At 38.6% G+C, this 25,824-nt stretch overlaps 1 protein-coding gene across 8 annotated transcripts in view; it reads right to left on the reverse strand.

Annotated features, from left to right (window-relative positions):
• Atrx (ATRX chromatin remodeler) overlaps nucleotides 1–25,824 on the reverse strand; it is a 188,969-nt gene that overhangs the window by 50,220 nt on the left and 112,925 nt on the right. For all 8 annotated transcript variants that reach the window (XM_052734627.1, XM_052734580.1, XM_052734576.1 and 5 more), the window contains 6 exons: nucleotides 25,397–25,506; nucleotides 17,521–17,667; nucleotides 17,199–17,376; nucleotides 11,111–11,248; nucleotides 9,428–9,603; nucleotides 7,077–7,194 (listed from right to left, as the gene is read on the reverse strand). In XM_052734627.1, the coding sequence (XP_052590587.1) occupies nucleotides 7,077–7,194; nucleotides 9,428–9,603; nucleotides 11,111–11,248; nucleotides 17,199–17,376; nucleotides 17,521–17,667; nucleotides 25,397–25,506 (867 nt within the window). The remainder of the gene's footprint in view (nucleotides 1–7,076; nucleotides 7,195–9,427; nucleotides 9,604–11,110; nucleotides 11,249–17,198; nucleotides 17,377–17,520; nucleotides 17,668–25,396; nucleotides 25,507–25,824) is intronic.

Here is a 25,824-nt window from a genome sequence, read left to right on the forward strand (position 1 = left end):
AAATCTAAAGAAAAAAGGCACCATTCCCCATGGTGTTACATAACAACACACATATGATCTGTATATTCTTGGCTAAATACTACTAGACATGGGTTATAAACTCAATTACAATATTTTGATCTCATCAGCCTATTGGGAGGAAAGTAATAGAATATAAATTTCCCATCCTTTTATGTCTTAGAACTACCATGGAAGAATAGGATTGGGAGCTTCTAATTCTAGGTCTCCAGATTCTCAAGAAGAGTATAAATATAAAAAAGAAAATAATTCTGCATGACTAGGCTTAAGTATTCCACACTATATTTATATAACTTCACTAATTTTAATTACATGTTCATTTAATCTTTTCTAAACAAAGCAAAAGAAAACAGTATACATGCTAACAAAAATTATTGTTAAATTGTAAATCATATATAATTTAGAGTGATACGATTATATAAATCAGTGTTTCTCAAATTTCCTAATCCTGAGACCCTTTAATGTAGTACCTCATGTTGTGATGACCCGCAACCATAAAATCATTTTTGTTTCTGCTTCAAAATTGCAATTTGCTACTGTTGTGGATCATAATGTAATCATACCTGTGTTTTCTGATGGTCTTAGGCGACCCTTGTGAAATGGTCTTTTGACCTCCCAAAGGGGTTACAACCCACAAGTTGAGAACTGCTGGCAAATCTTTTAAATAAATCCACTCAGGTTGTATTTATAACACTCAGGCAGATAGCAAACAAGAGAACAATATTATATATAATAAACAACAGTGTTACATTCTGAATGAGCAAGTACTTATTCAATTAATTATAACTACAAAAATTTATTAAGACTCTCTATGTGTTGCCTTGGTTAGAAGCATTGTATGTGCTATCTTGTACTATTAAAAAAGTCTGACATCATAGTGTTTAAACATGATTTAAAGGTGGGGAGAATACAGCACACAAAAAGTACATTATAAAAGGTGATGACAAATATCCCAAAGGAAGAAAATGCATGGGAGATTGCTGTGCTGGTTCCCATTAGCAAGGAGGTGACATAATTGAATAAACAACAACAGAAAACAAAGCTAGAAATGGCGAGAGACTGGGTAGATATGAAAATGGCACCTTCTAGATAGAGCAAGGTCTCTCTGGAGGCTTTGGAAAAACAATGAAATAATACATTGGGAAGTAAATGAAAGCTAGTATAAGGCTAGGCCATGCATTTTCTGTGCTTAAGACTGATTTTTATTTTAGTTTTCATTACGTATGAGAAGGAATCTTTTTTTTTTTTCTTTTTTTTTTTTTTAAATTTATTTTAATTTATTTTGCAATACAATTCAGTTCTACATATCGGTCACGGATTCCCTTGTTCTTCCCCCTCCCGTCCCCCTCACCTTCCCCCCAACGCCCCCCCCCCCCCCATTCCCATCTCCTCCAGGGCAAAGCCTTCCCCACAGACTGAGGTCAACCTGGTAGACTCAGTCCAGGTAGGTCTAGTCCCCTCCTCCCAGACCAAGCCAAACAATCCTGCATAGGCCCCAGGTTTCAAACAGCCAACTCATGCAATGAGCACAAGATCTGGTCCCATTACCTGGATGCCTCCCAAACAGATCAAGCCAATCAACTGTCTCACCCATTCGGAGGGCCTGATCCAGTGTGGACCCCTCAGCCATTGGTTCATAGTTCATGTGTTTCCATTCATTTGGCTATTTGTCCCTGTGCTTTATCCAACCTTGGTCTCAACAATTCTCGCTCATATAAACCCTCCTCATTCTCGTTGATTGGACTCCCAGAGATCCACCCAGGGCCTAGTCATGGATCTCTGCATCCAGATCCCTCAGTAGTTGGATGAGGTTTCTAGCACAACAATTAGGGTGCAAAACACACACCCTTTTCTAAGTGTGAAAAGGCTTATAAAATCTTATTTCATACTATTAATATTTTGAAACACATTAAGTAAATAAGATTGCAGGAGGAACCCTCTACAGAAATGATTAGAATATTAAAGAAGAAATATGTGGTAAGGAAATATATATGATTTGGGGTTTGGGTTTTTTTTTGTTTTGTTTTGTTTTGTTTTGGAGACAGAACCTCATGTAGTACAAGAGGACTTCAAACTCCTGATCCTCTTGCTTGCACCACTAAGCGCTGAGAATACAGGTATGCACTAGTGGACTCAGCAATATTTGCAATTCTGAAAAGTAAACATGGGCAATTAGAATATAACTGGCCCCCAAAAGCTCACAGGGAATGGCATTCTTGGGAGGTGTGGTTTTGGTGGAGTAAGTGTGGCCTTAGAGGAAGTATGTCACTGTGGAGGCAGGTTTTGAGGTCTCATACATGCTCAAGCCACGCCCAGTATGTCACTTTACTTCCTGGATCAAGATGTAGCTCCTTCTCCACTCTCAGCTCCTTCTCCAGCACCATGTCTGCCTGCATGCCACCATGTCCCACCATGATGATAATGGACTGAACCTCTCAAACTGTAAGCCACCCAATTAAATGTTTTCCTTTATAAGAGTTGCCGTGGTCATGGTGTCTCTTCACAGCAATAGAAACCCTAACTAAGACAGAAGTGATAAAATACAGCAAGTAAAATATCTAAATTTTCGAAATAATGACGACTATAAATATCAGCAACAATAGTTGGTAAAATAATTTCTGATTTTAGTCACAACAGTCATGATATCTAATACAAACTATAATCTGTTACCGATCCCATAATGAGGGGGCACACTGTAATTTTAATTAAAGGTCACTAAAAATATAGACTTCTCCCTTAGATTTTTGAAATCTCCTAAATTGTATCCATGGTCCCTTTATCTATTACAGATAGATAAAGCCTTGCTTCATCCAGATAGACCTCCAGCAATTCTTTCCAACTATGATAACTAAAACTGCTACTTTAAAAAATTATGTACAAAATATATATAAGAGAAGGGGAGGAGAATATGCTAGGCAAAGACAGATAAATAATAGTGATCTTATTACTATGGGAGGAAGAACCAAAAGACCTGAAAGCCATAGAAATACAGAATAACTGCCAGAAGCAAGGGAGTGGAGAAAATGAAGAGATGGAGGGCAACAGGTACAAAATTTCAGTCACATATGATAAATACTATACAGACATAATAGGGTTAATAATATACCGTAACTCACTAAGAGTCCATTTTAAGCATTTTTACCATACACAAAATATATGAGAAAAGAATAGGCATACTTGATCAGCTATATTAATTTTCTTGCTATGTAGATGTACACATTAAAACATACTGAACACCTTAAATACATACAAAAAATATTGTGTCATTTTATCCTTTAAACTTACTGAGGCTTGTCTTGATCTCTATACAGTTTATCTTGGTCACTGTTGCACATGCACTTGAATGGATGTTCGGTGGATGCTGGACAGCGTTCAATAAGGGTGCCTTAAGTCTAGTTCATAATGTTGTTCAAGTCATTTAAGTCCACTGATGATCTGCCTAGCTGTTCTAGCCATCACTAAAAGCCTTTTGTGTTCCTTAGCTATTATTGGCCAAAGAAGAAAAAAATGAAGGCCATTAAAAATGGGGAAACTTGAAGCCAATGAGAGGCTGGGAAAGGCACCAACATATTACGACAGCCTAAATTTGATCCCCAGGACCCACAAATGGTAGGAGAGAACTGAGCTTTACAGGCTGTGGTCTAACATCTACATGAGTGCCATGGTCGAATGTGTACACATACACATAAAAAATAAATGAATGTAATAAAAAGAATCAAAAGTCAGATGTGGTAGTGTACACCTTTAGTCACAGCACCCAGGAAGCAGAAGAAAGTAGATAGCTACGAGTGTGAGGCCAATCTGGTCTACATGTAGGTTTCAGGCTAACAAGAGAATCTGAAAACAGAATTGAAAAAGAATGGGGTAGCACAAGCCTATGATCTTAGGATTTGATATGTAGAGGCAAGAGGACCATAAATTTAAAGACAGTCCTGGCTACATAGAACATCTGAGGCCAGCTTGGGTGGTGGTAGACTATTAGCACTTGGGAGGCAGAGGCTGGCTCATCTCTGTGAGTTCGAGGCCAGTCTGGTCTACAGAGCTAGTTCTAGGACAGTCAGAGCTGTTACAGAGAAACCCTGTCTTGAAAAAAAAAAATGGAAACACCTTATAGGAGCTAGTTCTACACTTAGTTTATCTCAAAATGTGTACTAATAAATAATGCCCTTTTAACATAAAAAAATCAGATTTTATAGCCTCTAATATTTATTAAGAGTTAATTAGTGGAAATCAAGACAATTTTTATTATAATAAACACTTAGGGTGGCCTAAAAACCCAAGACATCACACACTTAATATGAAGTGCCCAAGAGAATTTTATATAATCAACAATAACTGAAAAGAATATCTGATATTAAATTATCTCATCAATGCAGGTCTATAAAATTGAAGAAAGTGGCTTACTTTTCATGTGTAAACATGTTTTACATCAGTTGAAATGGAAACCTGTAGTCCCATCATTTTCTAATTGGCTTCACTATTGAGGCATTACACACAGCATTGCCGAACTGTCCTCTAAAGGAGCTGTGCTAAATACTGTGATGTGCTTGCTTTGATATGTGATGAAAGGAAAAGACTACAGATACTACGGAGATCTTGTTCACATCACCCTACAGTTCAACACAAACTGTGTGTAATTTAAGAGTTTAAAAAGTCTAAAGTATAAACTCTACTAGAATGAGATCACAGAATAATAAAGTCTTCAGACTGTTAGCTTAAGAAAAAAGACAAATTCTTCAGGAAAACTAACCCTTAGTCTAAACCTCTAAGTCAAAGGACTATCAGGAACTATGGTCCAAAGGGCTGCAGGACACAGGGCAACAAGAAAGTATGCCTAAAACCCATCAGAAATGGGAAAGAAAGATGAAAGAATTATTGGGGCTTAGAAACTGGAATGATCAAATAAGCTAAAGCAAATACAGTACACAGGAAATCAAAGAATAAACAACAGAGTAACTGAATATAATTTTTGAAAATAAGTCACTGAATTTTTCTTTCAAAGACTTATTAAAATAGGGAAGTATGGCCGGGTGGTGGTGGCGCACGCCTTTAATCCCAGCACTCGGGAGGCAGAGCCAGGCGGATCTCTGTGAGTTCGAGGCCAGCCTGGACTACCAAGTGAGTTCCAGGAAAGGCGCAAAGCTACACAGAGAAACCCTGTCTCGAAAAACCAAAAAAAAAAAAAAAATAGGGAAGTATGATGCATGCCTTTACTTCCAGTACTCAAAGAGCAGAAAGGAGAGGATCACGAGTTCAAGGTCATCCTGAGATATGCAGCAATAAAATATATATATATAGTATAAAATTTACACATTGAAAGTAAAAAATCCAGTGACTTTTACACTAGTCACAGATATGTGCAACTATTGTCACAATTCAGAGACTTTTGGTTGCTGGAGCCTTGGTTGTTATTCTTTTTGCAGTGTTGGGTATTGATCCTTCTTCCGGTCTTTTCCTCTTCCCTTGCCTACTCCCCTAACCTGGTCTCACGATGTATCCCAGAATTCACTATGTAGACCAGGCTGGGCTTGAACTCACAAAGACATGCCTGCTACCATTCTCAGCTAAGCATTTCTCTTAAAAACGTCCATGGCTCTCATGTATCTCAGGAAGTCTCCAAATTCCTATATATCAGAGAACGGCCTTGAGCTCCTGATCCTGCTGCTGCCACCTCCTAAACACAGGGATTACAGGTACTGCCACCAAGTCTGGTTTCTTTCTTTTTTTAAAACAATAACTGAATGCAGGTGGGCGGGAGGGCAACTTTTCATCTATATTTACTATTCCTGTATGTACTCTTCAGTTGGGGCCGATAAGGAAAAACCTAACTCCAAACCAGAGATTAGATTTTGTTATATAAAGCAGCATAACATCACCTACACTGGGTAGGACACATAGATGATAAAACAATACCTGTGCATTCTAGTTTTGATATTTATTTATTTATTTATTTTTGGTTTTTTGAGACAGGGTTTCTCTGTGTAGCTTTGTGCCTTTCCCGGAACTCGCTTTGGAGACCAAGCTGGCCTCGAACTCACAGAGATCCGCCTGCCTCTGCCTCCCGAGTGCTGAGATTAAAGGCGTGCACCACCACCGCCTGGCTGCATTCCAGTTTTTTTTTTTTTGGTTTTTCGAGACAGGGTTTCTCTGTGTAGCTTTGTGCCTTTCCTGGGACTCACTTGGTAGCCCAGGCTGGCCTCGAACTCACAGAGATCCACCTGCCTCTGCCTCCTGAGTGCTGAGATTAAAGGCGTGCGCCACCACCGCCCGGCTGCATTCCAGTTTTTAAAGGGATACTGAGAAGAATGAACTAACAGTACTTCATTCAACATTTAAGGCATTTCTCTGGGTTTTTTAATTATAACATGGAGAGCATTATATGCTTTGCCTTGTATTTTGCCTTCAAACTTTGTGATCTTGGTAACTAATACACAATTCCATAGATTTAATTTATATACCTTTCAATACAAATGTAGTTGAATATTTTAAAAACTACACTGAAATTTTTTGTTTTCTTTTACAGATTTATGCCACACGCATAATTCTTCTGAACTAGCAGGGGTTTTGTTTCTTTGTTTGTTGTTGTTTTGTTTTGTTTTTCAAGACAGTAGCCTTGGCTGTCCTGGAATTAATTCACTCTATACACCAGGCTGGCCTCAAACTCAAGATTCTGGTGCCTCTGCCTCCCAAGTCCTGGGACTAACAGCGTGCGCCACCACACCTGCCTGAACTACTAACTCTTAACAAATAAAAGGCTTTACTCACATATTCACAGAGACTTGTGGGGATTGCCTTGTATATTTGGGGGGGAGCTGGAAATCAAGCTGAAGTTCCCATGTATGCAAGGCAAGGGTACTTCCACTAAACATTTACTGCTTTAAGTTTATCCCTTGAACTTAGCTTGATAGTAATTTTAATTATAAATATTTCAATTTTAAGCATACTTATTTCATTCAAATGTAAAACTAAAATGAAACACCAAATAAAAATTTAAAAAATGGCAAAATTACTGAGACCATATTCTTCAGAAAAGGAAAACAACTGAGTGTCTTTGTTACCTGTTAAGTGATCTAAGTAGTACTGATAGAGCTTGCACTGAATAGCAGTCATTCTCACAGCTAGTACATATTCATGTTTTGGAGGCAAGAACTTTGTTAATGCTGTATAATCTTTCCTCTGCAATTAACAAGACAGAGAACGCAAATCAGTTATCTAAACATTTAAAATTTGCTTGAAGAGCTATCATATGTTAGAATTGACAGACATACAGACAATATTTTCTTAAAGATATTTACCCTCTTGAATCATAACAGGAACCACACATGATTACACTCAATGTATTTCATGACTAGATAATATGATACAGTGGTTAAAAAAAGATACTGCAACATGTTCATCAAGTTTTAAATTGAAGTGGTTACATGTGATCACTTAACAAAATTCAAGTTTTCAAGATGATTTTCTCTGTTTTTTAAAAAAAAAATTTACAAGCCGGTGACAGCAGCGCAGGCCTTTAATCCCAGCACTCGGGAGGCAGAGCCAGGCAGATCTCCTTGAGTTCAAGGCCAGCCTGGTCTACAGAGCAAGATCCAGGACAGGCACCAAAAAAAAGTACACAGAGTAATTAACTCTGTCTCAAAAAAACTAAAAACAAAAACAAACAAACAAAGTACAAGTAGGGGAAGTCATGTGGTAAGTAATACTATCAAAAATGACTTGCTTTTCACATAAATCATAGGAATCAAAAGTGTCACATAGGCACAGTGGTGGTGGCACACACCTTTAATTCCAGCACTCAGGAGACAGAGGCAGGTGGATATTTGAGTTCGAGGCCAGCCTGATTTACAAAGTGAGTTCCAGGACAACCCAGGCTGTTACACAGAGAAACCCTGTCTCCAAAAAAAAAAAAAAAAAAAAAAGTGTCACGTAGCCAAACGTGAGGCACATGCCTGTGATCCTAACACTTGAGATGCTGAGGCAGGAGGATCAAGGGTTCCAAGCCAGCCTAGGTTACATAAAGAAAACCCATCTCAAAGCAGGAAAAAGAAAAAAAGGAAACACACACACACACACACACACACACACACACACACACACACACACACACACACAAAATTCTAAGGCAATCTGAGTTGTATGCCGAACAGTAAGACATAACTTCTGAAGCAATGTTTACCCCTCTGAGAAAATAAGCCATGTACAAAGAACACTAATGAAATCATTTTACTATAGGGACAGAAAAAAATACTAATAATTGCTAAATACAAATAACTACTTAAAACAAAACAAAAACAACAAAAAACTTATTACTTGGGTAGTAATAGCAATAAAGTACTGCTGGGGGGGGGGTGGGAGTATGTCTTTAATCCCAGCACTCGGGAGTCAGAAGCAGGTTAATCCCAGCACTCGGGAGGCAGAAGAAGGTGGATCTGTGAGTCTGCCGCCAGCCTGGTCTATAGAGCAAGTTCCAGGACAAGCACCAAAATGACACAGAGAAACCCTGTCTCGAAAAGCCAAAAAAAAAAAAAAAAAAAAATGTACTTAATAGTGCACGCAGCCAACCTGATCAACCATGACTGTCTTCTATGATAGCATTATAGCCATCTAAAAGATAGCCTATGTCACTGTGGAACATCTTTGTAGCTACCCTTTGTGTTTAGTGTCCTAAGAGAGAATATAGATCTTGAAATCTCTGAATTGATAGCTAGATATTTACCTATCTATAAACATAGATTCACCAACAGTTTTATTTAAATAACACTATTAACCTGTTCAGTATATACCTGAAAGTAATACAACTGGTGTGTGCATGAGTATGTGCATGTGTTTGTGAATGGATGTATAAATGAAGTGTGAATGATGTATGTGTCACAGCACATATGTGGAGCCCAGAGGACAACTCTGGGGAGCAGATGTTCTCTTTCCACCTTTACATGAATCCCAGGGATTAAACTGGAAGGTGGCTGCCAAGCTTGTGCAGTGAGCCCTTCCACCCACGAAGCCATCGTGCCAGCCCCTAAAATGGTATATGAAGGATGACTTTAAAATCAGCTCCACTCTGAATTCATACTAGCCTCTACTACAGCTATTTCAAATAGTGAGGTTCTGAACACCATGTCATAGCACATGTAAGAATTCCTTAATCATAACAGTTGTGTTTCTTCAGAAATCCCTTTTCTTAGGGCAACGAATTTAAACATGAACATAGCAAAATATGAGGCAAGAACATTAATCAACTGTGTTCTTGAACTGTGAAACATTACAAATGTGAATGACTGGTGGATTTTTAAATCAGTGCAAAGAGATAGAATTATAAAACTAAAAAAGAAAAAGAAACAAATGTAGTTCAAGCTTAAACTCAGAAAATGATTTGGGATTGCAACATCATTATTATGGAACATATCTGTACCTGAACACATCCGGCTAACATCTCATAGAGAATATGAGCACGTTTTTTCATCACTCTCACATCTACCATGGTAGAATCTGCACACTGACCATTTTGGATAGGATTTATAAATCTATTCCTGAACTCCTTGATGGATCCAAGCAAATTTTCCTTGATAAAGTTAACCATGCAATGATCTAAGAGACAAGACATTGATTCATTAATAACATTAATGATAGAAAGACCCAGAAAAACTCCCCAATATATTGCTCATGCAAAAAGCTCATTTCATAAAAGGAAGAGAAATGGGAGGCAGGAGGGGAGGGGAAAAAGCCTCGTTTAGGAAAAAACCTGGTTCTAAGTGGGCTCTAGAACTAGATAAATCATATGAGAAACTTTCATAAATCTATAAATCCTAGCCCTATTTTTTCTAAAAAGTGGCTAATTCTACATTACTATTCTTGACATGCAAAAAAAAGCCAACAAGTGTATATAACATATAACCCCAATGATGATTTCATGGTCAGTGAGGGCATCTTACAAAGAAAATATACCCAGCATTCGGGAGGCAGAGGCAGGCGGATCTCTGTGAGTTCAAGGCCAGCCTGGTCTACAGAGTGAGTTCCAGGACAGGCTCCAAAGCTACACAGAGAAACCCTGTCTTGAAAAACAAAGCGAAAAGAAAAGAAAAGAAAAGAAAAGAAAAGAAAAGAGAAGAGAAGAGAAGAGAAGAGAAGAGAAGAGAAGAGAAGAGAGGAGAAGAGAAAAGAGAAAAAAGAAAAGAAAAGAAAAGAAAAGAAAAGAAAAGAAAAGAAAAGAAAGAAACTATAAATACCAAATAAAAATAATAAAAGTAGATAATAAGCTATTGTGGATAAATTATGCAGCTAATTCAGTTTTTGATTCAGCCACAGGAGCCTTTAAAGGTGCCATCAATTGCCCTATATTAAATAGCATCACAATGTCAAATAGCATTTATATAAAAAGGAGAAAAGAACAATGGGGGAAAAATGAACAAACAAATCAAAAGCCTGACGAAATGGACAATGTGGAACTCTTTAATGGCAATTGCAATTTGCTAAGGAAGCTCTTGTTCCATCACATGAAAATGAAGGAAATTCACAAGGCAGCTCTCTGTTTATTTCAGTTCTGCATTCAGCCTGAGCAAATGCTACTCTGACACAGATTTGGTAGACTTCCCCTTTTCTAATCTACATCTTCCAAAAATGTTCACAATTGGCCTTTCTTTTTATATTTTTTGCAAGGGGAGACAATGTCTCACTGTGTAGTATTGGCTAGTCTTGAACTCACGAAGATAAACCTCCTCAGTGACGGGATCAGAGGTGTATACTACCACACCCAGCCTCTGTTTGTTTCCTTACTAGTACTTCCTTATAAGACACGTTGAATAACCACATGCATATGGTGTATATATGAAAGCAACTGTTGAAGAATTCTCATACTTTTGAAGTATTTGAACTGTCTTAGTTAGATCTGAACAAGGACATCAGCACATGTCTTGACAGTGGTTTGCTACTCTTATTTATACAGCATTTCACTCTCCAAGCATGTTGTTCCTTTACGGAAGAATCAACTACAGATCATGGTTAGGGACTACAACAAACAGAAGAAAGGAAAATGGCAAAGTTGCAAAATTACAAGAGTCAATAGCAGCATTCTACAGCATGACAGAGATTAACTCACACTCAATTAGGTTATTCTGAAGTGGCGTTCCTGTTAAAATAATCCTCCTCCTCGATCGTATAGAGTTCATAGCTTTGGAAACAGCAGATGCTTCATTTTTTAGAATATGGCCTTCATCACAAACAACAAAATCAGGACCTATAAAAATATACACAAAACAATGCTTAATTCAAACACAAGGAAACTAAAAAAGGTTGTTCATGGAAGTATCTATGGTTAATCATTTTACACTGCTGATCTTGAAAGGTAAAGCAAAATCATTCCAAGCACAATCATATTTTATGTGCGACTGTGTATGGTTGAAATGGCACTAATTCATATTAATCAAATCCCCACAGCCAAGTATTAAAGAACTACTATAAATAGTATTTAAGGTCTATAAACCTTGAAGAATAAAGCTTAAAGATTGTACCAACAGAGCCAGGTGGTGGCGGCATATAGCTTTAATCCCAGCACTCACTCAGGAGGCAGATGCAGGACGATCTCTGTGAGTTCAAGGCCAGCCTGGTCTACAGAGTGAGTTCCAGGACAGTCAAGGCCACACAGACAAACCCTGTCTCCCCCTCCCCCCAAAAAAAACAACAAAAAAAAACAACCAAACAAACAAAAAGAGAAATATTAGTGAAGATTACCTCCAACAGATTTGGGTATTCATAAAAGAAATACCTTTTGCAGGATGACAAAAAAAAAAAAAGAAATAACTTTTGGAACTAAGATATGTTAGAATGCTTAAAAGCACTTTTAACAATTAGAATTAAATATCTTCAAAGATAATATTTTGGCACTAGATTACATTAAAATTATCACGAAGAATAAAGAAGAACTTATCTACATGAAAAGACAAATATCAAACGCTGTAAGAAATAATACAGGGGCTGGAAGAAGAGGTGGCTCAGTAGTTATAAGAACTTGCTGTTCTTCCAGAGGAACTGGGTTCCACCTACAGCACCCACATCATGGCTCATAATCATCTATAACTCCATTCCCAAGGGATCTGACACACTCTTCTGGCCTCCACAAGCAACAGGCATGAACCTGGTGCACAAAAACATGTGCAGGCAAAACACCCACACACATAAGTAAGAATAACTATTTTAAAAAGGAAATAATATAACTACTCACAAGAAGCCACACATCATTTGCAGCATATTTCAAATAACTAAACACTAATTGCTGGGACCATTTTAATTAATAAAGTTAAGCAGGATGTTAAACTGGTATGGACAGGGAGAGAAAATGCCTTCTAACAAAAGATCATATTATTTAAAAGTGACTCTCAAAAAATAGGTTATAGGCTTATTATTCATTCATGCATGCATGGTCTACATTCTAACTTGTAGAAACTGATCTGAAATATATACTTGTACAAGTGCTCTAAATACAGACAAAGAAAGAATGTTTCTGCACCACTTGTGTGGGGAGAGTTAGAAACAACCTGAAAGCTGTCAAGGAGCTCTACCAAGAGTGAGTTCACCTGTGGCTTAATGTAGTCACTTAGCACCTCTCTCAAGTTCAGACCGCAAAAGACATGCCAAATAGACTATTCACCAGTTCAACAGAGACGTCCCTCACTTAACAAGCTAGTTTCTGATAAACCCATCCTAAGTTGAAAATTCACTTAATAAACCTAACCTACTAAATTCTTTATAAACCTACTGAATATCATAGCTTCACAATAACACTTATTGTATAATACTGGTTGCTTACTCTTGCAACATGAATGAATGAAAGTTACACACTGCACTTTTTAGAGGACTTCTTTTTCTGAGTCAGAATCTCCTACATACCAGGCTGGCTTGGAATCCACTACGGACAAAAGAATAATTTTGATTTCTAGTCCTCCGACTTCCACCTCCCAAGTGCTGGGACTGCAGGTGTGTGCCAATGGACCCAATGTTAAAGCTTGTACTTGAAGGCAATATCCTGCTGAGCATCACCAGCTCAGAAACATTAAAATTCTAAATTTGAAGTATAGTTCCTACCAAATACATATAGCCTTCATAGAATCATAAAGCCAAAAAGAAAATCTGAAAGTGAACCAAACATCGTAAGTCTATAGCTGTTTATATTATGAAATGTATTTGCATTTAAATAACTACCTCAAGTGCATCAGAGGACATCTACACAAATACTTCACTGCTTAGATGCTATGTACACACACACACACACACACACACACACACACACACACACACACACACACACACAGGTGGGGGTATATTATCTTGTCCAAGGAAAAGTCTTACAATGTCTGGCATGATAAGAGTATTTTATCTAGAAACTTCAGGATATCCAGATAGTCTATGCTAATAATGTGGTTCATGGAAAGGGGGCTAAGAAACTTTTAGATATACACAGGAACTGGAGATTTAGATCATATGAAGAGGTAGTTAATGAGACCTACATAATAACCAAGTCCAAAGTGAGCCAGCAGGCTGGCAACAGTCCATGCACATAGTTAAGACATCATTACTGAAAAAAGTTAGCTCTCACTGTATGACTGTACTAGAAGATCACCACCCGCCCCACCCCCAGAAACTCCTGGATCCTGCCCTGTGTGTCTTTTCCTGTTGTTAATCACAGTCGTATTAATTCAGTATAAGAAGCCATAAACATGAGTATAATGACTTCAGGTTTCCCTGTGTCTTTCCAGTGAATTATTAAACCTGAAGGGGGCAGACCTTGCTGCTCAAATACAATACTTTGAATTTTGTTCATACACATACACACAGATTTTTTTTCTTTTGAAGTTTTAAAAGTATACTTCTACAAGCACTAAAATGAATTAGAAAACTCCACTAGACCAATTTATATGCATTAAATAGGAAAATATTTTTCAATAACAATTAAGGGCAAAATAGAAGTAGCATTCTATAGTGTTATAATTAATATTCTTTTTCAGTAAGTTACAATGCCACCTATTGGTATTTTTAAGAATCAAAGTTAGGGCCATGGATGTAGCACAGTACTAAGAGTGCTTGCCTTCCATGGACAAGTCCCTAGGTTCAATCCTCACCATGAGCAATATTTAAATGATTGTAGTCACTTTGTGCCACTTGTAGCAGCAGCTGTGTAGCAATTCAAACCTGGAGAAGCTGAGCTCTGCATGCACTATGAACTACCAACTCTGGTAAACCCAAAGAGCTGCCATACTAGGATCTGCTCCCCAGATTCGGACCTCACAGCCTGCTTCTCCCACTTTACAACCTACTCCCTAAGACTATGATACCTCAAAACTGTTTCTCTGGCCCTCACATCTAGCTCTTAGCCTAGGCTTGAATTAGGATAATTCTTCTATATTAAACAAACCCAAATTTTCAAATACTCAGCTGCCCTATGAATCTTTGGTGTCACCAATTTGCATCAAACCATAGAAACCACTTGGAGGGAAAAAAGAAATTACTATTTTATATATCTCTTCTAATAAATGTAAAGCCTAAGAGATTCTGAGACTGATGGAAAGAGAATTTACATACAAAAGATATGTAAATATCGGACTTTGGGTTTTAGCACATTCCTTTTGGTATATGTTACACATGAAATATATTATGAGATACTCATTGTAATACAAATAGTTTGAGACAACAAAGTATCTCTAATCTTAAGAGAACAGTGACAGGGACAGGGGGAGGATCAAGCATTCAAGGCCTGCCTGGACTACATAGAAACATCCTGTCACAAACAAAACACAATTTAACAAAAACACTAACAGAAAATCAAAGGATTGTTTAAGTCATAACAAGGATAACCTAGGCATTTAAATTTAAAAATTAACTAACAAGGGGACTGGAGAGGTGGCTAAGAGCATTTGCTGCTTTTTTTCTAAAGGATCTAGGTTCAGTTCCTAACACCCATATGATAGCTCATAACTATCTGTAATTCCAGTTCTGGGGGATCTAACATGCTCTTCAGGCTTCTTCAGGTGCCAGGCACACACGCGGTACACAGATATACATGCAGGCAAAACAGCTATACACATAAACATTTTAAAAATGACTTAAAAATTAAAGTAAATAAATACATTTTTAAAATAAGATCAGCATGTTATCAGCTAAAACTACATTTAGAATTATACTACAGATTTACTAGAATTTACAGATGTAGTTTTAGGCTACATCAAGAAAAACCTATTAATTTCAGATCAAGCTGGATACTGTACACCTAGCATGGCTGAACTGATGCCTGGAATGTTCTCTGTGAAGGTGAAGAGCAATATACTTAATGCCATAGAAGGCTTAGAATTGAAGACATTTATTTACATAGTCCTCCTCCGCTTCACGCTCCTAAGAGCTCCTACTTGTCCTCTGATTTGCTACTAGCCTCTCATAAGATTGCTGTTGACCTTTTTTATTTTGGTCTTATGGTGATCTGTCTCTTGACCTCCAGTCTCTGCTACATCACTAAGACATCTGCTAAGTCTTGTTTCTAAATCTTTGGAGTACCGTCTCTTAGTTCCCTCTTCTTACCTAAAACTGGACCAACTTCATTGGTGGCTAAGAAAGCGAAAATTCATGAAGTAGAAGCAAAAGTAGAATGTGCTCATGAGTTAAGTAATTGGTAAGTTGCTAGCCAAGATGTACCTACTAACTAGAAGCCAAAAAGAATGTTTAAGAACCTCAAAAAGTAATGGCCGTAGTAGAGAAAGCAGAAGTATACTGGAATTATGCCAGCTTCCAGTTTCCAAGAGCACTCAGACCACTTTTAAAATCAAAGGGGAGCCAGAGAGATGACTCAGGAGGTCAAAGTGCTCATGTCTTGCTGCAAATGCCTGAGCTCTATCCCAGGAACCCACAGTGGTGAAAGAAGTGCCAAAAGTTGTGTTCTGACCTCTCTACATGCACACCATGGCACACACATGTCCACATTCATTCATTCTTTCCTGTATTCTCCCTTTCTCTCTCATAATAGGGCAAAATTTAAAAATAAAATAAATCATGGCACCTTGAACTGATTCTGGAATCATGGATTCCAGAGATTGAACTCAGATCATCAGGCAGGCACAGTAATATGGTGGTATTTTATTTGTACTGAAATGTGATTTTATTTGTATGTTAATAAATAAAGTTGCCTGGGGGTCAGAGCTAATAGCAAGCCATAGCAAAGCTGGGCGGTGGTGGTGCATGCCTTTAATCCTAGCACTTGGTAGGCAGAGCTAAGTAGCTCTCTGTGTGTTCAAGGACACAGCCAACAGACAGTGACGAGGCAGTCATGTGGTTGGTTTTACAACCAATGAGAAGGCAGAACAGAAAGTCTATATAAAGACAAACAGACAGAAAGTAGGTCTCTTTCGGAGAGGTCTCTTGGCTTAAGAGGCTAGCTGCAGGAGGCGGGTAAGGCTCTTATCTCTTGGCTTTCTTCTTTGCATTGGTTCTGTGTTTCTTATTTAATAAGACGGTTGGTTACATCTACACGGTAACAGCTTTTTACCACTAAGCTATCTTAGTACATGCCCCTTCCTGTTTGAGATGGACATATGATCTTCCTGCCTCCATTTCAGAAGTGCTAGGATTACAGAAATGATTTGCCATACCCAGCATATAAATCTTATTTCAAAATTGAATTTCGGGCTGGAGATGTGACCTAGCATGCATGAGCCTTGGGATAGTACCACACATCACCACATAAACCAAGTGTCATGCCAATAGTTCCATCACTCAGGAAGTGGAGGCAGCAGGATGATCACAAGGTTAAGATGCTCCTCTGCCAGTCAGGGACACGAGACCCTGTCAAATAGGCGGGCCATGAATATAGGCACACACCACCATGCCTGATTTTTAAAACTGTTGTTGAAAACCATTTGCAAGATACATTGTGAACAAAATCTGTTGAAATGATCTAATTCACTAGCTTACAATTCTAATAATACACCAATCACAGATCCCCAAACACTGAAATTCTGAACAACTAAAAGCATTAACAGTGATTTTATGTTACTTAAATTATGTTTAGGAATAACAAAAATAAAACAAAAAGGACAAAGAACACAAGTGCCAGCTACTTAGTAAGTATTCAATTAATAACTCTTAAATTAAAGATGAACACAAATTTTTAAACTGGCTTTGTCATATCAGTGCCGACAGTACCTTACCTGGGTCAACTAAAGCTTTATTAAATATTTCTTTAAGTTTCCGACTCTTCACATTCCTTCCTTGAGCAAGATTTCTGTACATTTCATATCCTATGATCATCACACCACCATCTTCTTGCCATCTCTGTAACATATAACTTCTCTCCTGAGGACGTTTCACGGTTGCTAATTCAGAGACCTTTAAAAATAAAGTTTAACAGATGCTACTGAAACAAAAGAGTTCTAAACATTGCCACTGAAATAGGTATTAGTAAATAAGAATCTTCTTTCCATATATGAATCTCATACAATTCTTTCTACAGGAAATATTATTAAGTGTTACCTCAAGCTTTTCATCATCATTTAAGCCCTCCTGCCACTTCTCAAATTCATTCATCCAATTCAAAGCAGTGTTAAGAGGACAAACCACTAAAGCCGTACTGAAATCCAATTTGTCACACAAGAGAACTGTATGAAGAAAACTGACCACCTACAAGACAGTAAAGAAAGTTACCATTCTCATTTAAATATTCACAAAAAAATACAAAATCAAGCAATCACAACTTAATAGGTTTTCTTTCAATAATAAGCCAGCCAACAAAGCAAGGTCATAATTCTCAAACCCATACAAAACACAGGTAAAGAAATATAACATGAACTCTGCCCCAGTTGCCAGCCAGCAGGCAGGGCTCCTGCAGGAAGGCACCCCCCTCACCAAGACCCCCCAGCAGACCCTGTAATCTAAACGCCCTGCCCCCATATCCATCTGCCTGAGACCCCAGCCAGTTCCTGAGGCTTGGAAACCAACCACCAGCTCTCATTGGACCTAGAGGTGAGTGACTCTGTTCATACCCAATGAGTCCTGACCCTAGGACCCATCCATCCCTGGGACACAGCCCTTCCCTGGGGACACCCACCCAACTCTGTCCCAGTTGCCAGCCAGCAGGCAGGGTCCCTGCGGGAAGGCCCGCCCCCTCACCAAACCCCCCAGGGGACCCTGCAGTCTACACGCCCTGTCCCCATAACCATCCACCCAAGACCCCAGCCACTTCCTGAGGCTCAGAAAGCAAACTGCCAGCTATCATTGCACAAAGAGCTCTTATTGGACCAAGAGTAACCTCCAGAGACAGGGAATCTGTCAGCCCTCTTAGACCAAAAGTGGCTTTCTGAGACGTAGAATCTGCGACCTCTCACTGGAACAAGAGAGGCTTCCCGAAACACGGAATCTGTCAGCTCAGACAGGACCAAGAACTCGGATAAGACCAAGAGCGGCTCTGTGAGTCACAGAATCAACTAGCTTGGGTTGACCCAGGAGAAGTTCCCTGAGACACAGAATTTGCCTGCTCCAATTAGACCAAGAGCTAAGACTGGACCCAGGGGGCTCCCTGAGACACAGACACAACAAGCACAGAGTAGACCAATAGCAACTCGCTCAGACACAGGCACCTCTCATACCTATTAGAGGAGGAGATGGGCAGATGTCAAGGCAAAAGTACATACAACAACATAAAGAGCAATATGGCATCACCAGAACCTAACCCCCCTCCAACAGAAAGACCTGAACATCACAAGGTAGAAGAAGCAGAAAAAGTGACCTTAAGAATAGCGTCATGAAGATGCTAGAGCCTTTCAAGAAAAAAATGAAAAATGAAATTGAGGAAAAGACAAACAAAAAACTGGAAGAAATCTATAGAGAAATAGAGGAAAAGACAAATAAAAAAATGGAAGAAATCAATAAATCCCTTGAAGAAAATCATGAAAAAGTAATTAAACAGGTGAGGGAAACAGTTCAAGACCTGAAATGGGAAATAGAAACAATGAAGAAGACACAAACAGAAGGAATGCTGGAAAGAGAAAATCTGAGTAAATGAACAGGAAACACAGATGCAAGCATAACCAACAGAATACAAGAGATGGAAAAGAGGATCTCTGGTGTAGAGGATACAATAGAGGAAATGGATTCATCAGTCAAAGAAAATACCAAAGCCAAAAAAGTCATAACACAAAATGCCCAAGAAATCTGGGACACCATGAAAAGACCAAACCTCAGAATAATAGGGATAGAAGAAGGAGAATAATACCAACTGAAAGGAACAGAAAATATATTCAACAAGATCATAGAAGAAAACTTACCCAACTTAAAGAAGGAAATACCTATGAAGATATAAGAAGCCTATAGAACACCAAACAGACTAGACCCCCCAAAAAAGTACCCTCACCACATAATAATTAAACAACTTAAACTTACAGAATAAAGAAGGAATATTAAGAGCAGCAAAGGAAAAAGGCCAAATGACTTTATAAAGGCAAACCCATCAAAATAACACCCGATTTCTCAATGGAGACTTTGAAAGCCAGAAGGACCTGGACAGATGTAATGCAGACACTAAGAGACCATGAATGCCAGCCTAGACTGATATAACCAGCAAAACTTTCAGTCATCATAGACGGAGTGAACAAGATGTTCCAAGACAAAACCAGATTTAAACAATACCAATCCACAAATCCAGCCCTATAGAAAGCACTAGAAGGAAACTTCGAACCTAAGGAAGTCAGATACACCCACGAAAATACAGACAATAGATAACCCCACAGCAGTGAACTTCAAAGAAGAGAAGTACACACACACTACCACCAAAAGATAACAAGAATAAACAATCACAGGTCATTAATATCCCTTAATATCAATGGACTTAATTGAACTATAAAAAGACACAGTCTAACAGAATGGATATGAAAGCAGGACCCATCTTGCTGCTGCATACAAGAAACACACCTCAATTTCACAGATAGACATGACTTCAGTATAAAAGGCTGGGAAAAGTCTTTCCAATCAAATGGTCTTAAGAAGCAAGCTGGTATAGCTATCCTAATATCCAATAAAATAGACTTCAAACTAAAATCAATCAAAAGATATCAAGAAGGACATTACATACTCATCACAGGAAAGATCCACCAAGATGAAGTTTCAATTCTGAACATTTATGCCCCAAACACAAGGGCACCCACATATGTAAAAGAAACACTACTAAAGCTTAAATCACACATAAAATCCCACACATTAACAGTGAGAGACTTTAACATGCCACTCTCACCACTGGACAAATCTGCCAAATCGAAACTTAACAGAGAAATAAGGGACTTAACTGATGTTATGACTCAAATGGACTTAATCGATATCTACAGAACATTCCATCCTAACAAAAAAGAATATACCTTCTTCTCATCACCCCATGGAACCTTCGCTAAAATCAACCACATACTCCGTCACAAAGCAAATCTCAACAGATAACAAAAAACTGGAATAACCTCCTGTATTTTATCAAACCACCATGGTTTAAAGTTAGATTTCAACAACAACAAAAATTACAGAAAACCTACAATCTCATGAAAACTGAATAATGCTCAACTGAATCACCAATGGGTCAAGGAAGAATTTAAAGAAAGAAATAAAAGACTTCCTAGAGATCAATGAAAATGAATATACTATATACCCAAACTTATGGGATGCTATGAAAGCAATGCTAAGAGGAAAATTCATAGCACTAAATGCCCACATAAAGAAGTTGGAGAAATCTCACACTAGTGACTTAACAGAACACCTGAAAGCTCTAGACAAAGAAGAAGCAAAGTCACCCAGGAGGAATAGACACCAGGAAATAATCAAATTGAGAACTGAAATCAATGAAATAGAAACCAAGAGAACAATACAAAGAATCAATGAAACAAAGAGTTGGTTCTTTGAGAAAAATCAACAAGATCAACAAGCCCTTATCCAAACTAACCAAAATGCAGAGAGAGCATCCAAATTAGCAAAATCAGAAATGAAAAGGGGGACATAACAACAGACAATGAGGAAATCCAGAAAATCATCAGGTTATACTTCAAAACCTGTACTCCACAAAATTGGAAAATCTGGAAGAAATGGACAATTTTCTGGATAGATACCACATACCAAAGTTAAATCAAGACCAGATAAACTATTTAAATAGACCAATAACCCCTGAAGAAGTAGAAACACTCATTTAAAAGTCTCCCAACCAAAAAAAGCCTAGGACCAGATGGTTTCACTGCAGAATTCTACCAGATTTTCAAAGAAGAACTAATTCCAATACTCTTCAAATTGTTCCACACAATAGAAAGAGAAGGAACATCACCAAACTCTTTTTATGAGGTTACAATTACCCCAGTACCCAACCCACACAAAGATGCAACAAAGAGTATTACAGACCAATCTCCCTCATGGAACATTGATGCAAAAATACCCAACACAATATTGACAAACCAAACCCAAGAACACATCAAAACAATTATCCACCATGACCAAGTAGGCTTCATCCCAGAGATGCAAGGTTGGTTCAACATACGAAAGTCTGGCAATGCAATACACCACAAAAACAAACTGAAAGGAAAAAAAAAATCACATGATCATCTCACTAGATGCTGAAAAGGCCTTTAACAAAATCCAACCCCCCTTCATGATGAAGGTCTTAGAGAGGTCAGGAATACAGGGAACATACCTATAAACATAATAAAGGCAATTTACAGCAAGCCACCAGCCAACATCAAAGTAAATGGAGAGAAACTCAAAGAGATACAACTAAAATCAGGAACAAGGCAAGGCTGTCCACTCTCCCCATACTTATTCAATATAGTACTTGAAGTTCTAGCCAGAGCACTAAGAAAACATAAGGAGATCAAAAGGATACAAATTGGAAAGGAAGAAGCCAAACTTTCACTATTTGCAGATGACATGATAGTATACATAAGTGACCCCAAAAATTCGACCAAGGAACTCATACGGCTGATAAACACCTTCAGTAATGTGGCAGGATACAAGATTAACTCAAAAAAATCAGTAGCCCTCCTATATACAAATGACAAATGGGCTGAGAAAGAAATCAAAGCAACATCACCCTTTACAATAGCCACAAATAATATAAAATACCTTGGGCTAACCTTAACTAAGCAAGCAAAGGACCTGTATGACAAGAACTTTTAAGTCCCTGAAGAAAGAAATTGAAGAAGACGTCAGAAAATGGAAAGATCTCCCATGCTCATGGATAGGTAGGATTAACATAGTAAAAATGGCAATCTTACCAAAAGCAATCTACAGATTCAATGCAATCCCCATCAAAATTCCAACACAATTCTTCACAGACCTGGAAAGAACAATACTCAACTTCATATGGAAAAACAAAAAACCCAGGATAGCCAAAAGAATCCTGTACAATAAAACAACCTCTGGAGGCATCACGATCCCTGACTTCAAGCTCTACTATAGAGCTCCAGTAATAAAAAACAGCTTGGTATTGGCATAAAAACTGACATGTGGACCAATGGAACCGAACTGAAGACCCCGACATTAATCTGCACATGTATGAACACCTAATTTTTGACAAAGAAACCAAAACTGTACAATGGAAAAAAGAAAGCATCTTCAACAAATGGTGCTGGCATAACTGGATGTCAACATGTAAAAGACTGCAAATAGATCCATATCTGTCACCATGCACAAAACTTAAGTCCAAGTGGATCAAAGACCTCAACATAAATCCAGTTACTCTGAACCTGATAGAAGAGAATGCACTGGCACAGGAGATCACTTCCTAAATATAACACCAGTAGCACAGACACTGAGAGAAACAATTAATAAATGGGACCTCTTCAAACTGAGATGCTTTTGTAGGGCAAAGGACACAGTCAGTAAGATAAAAAGACAGCCTACAGAATGGGAAAAGACCTTTACCAGCCCCACAACTGACAGAGGGCTGATATCCAGAATATATAATGAACTCAAGAAACTAGACATCAAAATACCTAACAGTCCAATTAAAAAATGGGCTATAAAGCTAAACAGAGAATTCTCAACAGAAGAAGCTCAAATGGTTGAAAGACATTTAAGGAAATGCTCAGCATCCTTAATCATCAGGGAAATGCAAATCAAAACGACTCTTGAGATACCATCTTACACCTGTCAGAATGGCTAAGATCAAAAACACTGAAGACAGCTTATGTTGGAGAGGATGTGGAGCAAGGGGAACACTCCTACACTGTTGGTGGGAATGCAAACAAAAATGTACAGCCACTTTGGAAATCGATATGGCGCTTTTTTAGAAAATTGGGAATCAACCTCCCTCAAGACCCAGCTATACCACTCTTGAGCATATACCCAAGGAATGCTCAATCATACCACAAAGATACATGCTCAGCGATGTTCATAGCAGCATTATTTGTAATACCCAGAACCTGGAACAACCTAGATGCCCTTCAACTGAAGAATGGATAAATAAAATGTGGTACATATACACAATGGAGTACTACTCAGCAGAGAAAAACAATGACATCAGGAGGTTTGCAGGCAAATGGATGGAACTAGATAATATCATCCTGAGTGAGGTAACCCAGACTCAGAAAGACAAACATGGTATGTACTCACTCATAAGCGGATACTAAATGTAAAGCAAAGGATAACCAGATTGCAGCTCACAACTCCAGGGAGGCTACCTAGTAAAGAGGACCCTAAGAAAGACACAGGGATCGCCCAGCGACAGAGAAATGGATGAGATCTACATGAGCAAACTGTGGGTGAGGGGGGGATAATAGAGGGCAAGGGTTGGAGGAAAAAGAGCTTAGGGGAGCAGGAGGTCCCAGCTGGATCAGGAACAGAGTGGGAGAACAAGGCAAAAGATACCATGATAAATGAAGACTCCACGGGAATAGGAAGAAGCAGAATGCTAAAGAGGTCCCCAGAAATCCACAAAGATGACTCTACTATAGACTACTGGCAATGGTTGAGAGAGTGACTGAGCTGACCGACTCTGGTGATCGGTTGGCCAAACACCCTAACTGTCATTATAGAACTCTCATTCAGTAACTGATGGAAGCAGATGCAGAGATCCACAGCCAAGCCCCAGGTGGAGCTCCAGGTGTCAAATCAATGAGAGAGAGGAGGGATTATATGAGCAAGAGATATCAAGACCATGACTGGAAAAAGCACAGGGACAAATAGCCAAACTAGTGGAAACACATGAACTGTGAACCAATAGCTGAGGCGCCCCCAAGGAACTGGACTAGGCCCTCTGGATAAGTGAGACAGTTGATTAGCTTGAACTGCTCAGGAGGCCCCCAGGCAGTGGGACCAGGATCTGTCCTTGGTGCATGGGTTGGCTTTTTGGATGCTAGGGCCTATGCAGGGACACTTTGCACAGCCTTGGTGCAGGGAGGAAGGGATTGGACCTGCCTCAACTGAATGTACCAGGCTGTGCTGACTCTCCAGGGGAGACCTTGCCTTGGAGGAGGTGGGAATGGGGGGTGGATTGAGGGGGAAGGCTGGGAGGTGGGAGGAGGGAGGGCAGGGGAATCTGTGGCTGATATGTAACACGACTAGAAAATCTCCTATATAAAATTTTTTTTAAAAAAGAAATATAACAATAAAGCCAGTCCTAGAAATGAAGCAGTTTTATAGTGAAAAAAGACTTTAAATTCTTATTACCATCACAAACTATTAAAAGCTGAATAAGAGGACCACGCCTTTAATCCCAGCACTTGGGAGACAGAGGCAGGCGGATCTCTGAGTTCCAGGACAGCCTGGTCTACAAAGCAAGTTCCAGAACAGTCAGGACTGTTACACACAGAAACGTGTCTCGAAAAATGAAAAGGGAAAAAGAAAAAGAAGAAAAAGTTGAATAAGAAGTTAATTTCATCTTCTGTCCTTGAAGCTACAGGCAGTCACATCTGCAACCACACTGCCTCAACTCCATCAATCAGCATCTTTGCAAACATCACTTTTTTTTGTAGTGCTATCAGGAATACTTGGGGTTTTTGTTAACTTTTTCTTTTATTTGAGATTATAAAATAATTGTATCATTTACTCCTTCCCTTTCTTTCTTCCAAACCTTCGCATGTACCCCTCCTTGCTCTCTAATCCATGGCCTCTTTTTTAGTTAATTGTTGCTATACATATTTATGTATATGCATATACAAACACTACCTCTTCAAATATGCTTGCCCTAACTCTTGATCCTCCCCTTTTAACACAGTATCAGAAAGTACATTTTAAAATTTCATTTTCCACCATAATATACAATACTTAAGAAGAAATCTTATCATTCTTCTTAACTGCTGTATCTCTACAACCTGCCTAAAACACAGCAGAATCAATAGTACATATTAATCTTTGTGCAAAAACAGATAGGATTATTTCCTATAGCTCTTACCTGCAAGGTTTTACCAAGGCCCATGCAGTGGGCAAGAATACACCCTGAACCTGGAGATTTCTTTGTCTTTTTCACAGACTCACAACAGCAATCCCACATAAACTGAACACCTAAGAATGAGAAATCAAAACTTGTTAGAAACAGCAGGCTTTGGGTTTCTTTTTTTTTTCAAATTTACTTTATATGCATGAATTTATACCATATGAGTGCTGGGAATCGAACCAAGTTTCCCTACAAGAGCAACAAGTACTCTTAGCTACTGAGCCATCTCTCCAGCACCCAAGAAACAGCATTCAAAAAGCAATTGGTGCTAAAGAAATTCTTAACACAAATAGAACTGATTTTTTCTGCAGAAATAAAACACAAGCAGACAACAGGGGGATGTCTGTTCAATTACCCTAAACACTAGGTTTCTCTATACCTTAGGA

This window comes from Peromyscus californicus, unplaced genomic scaffold (assembly GCF_007827085.1).
Source record: "Peromyscus californicus insignis strain IS unplaced genomic scaffold, ASM782708v3 Scaffold_10__1_contigs__length_136768540, whole genome shotgun sequence".
NCBI lineage: Eukaryota > Metazoa > Chordata > Mammalia > Rodentia > Cricetidae > Peromyscus > Peromyscus californicus.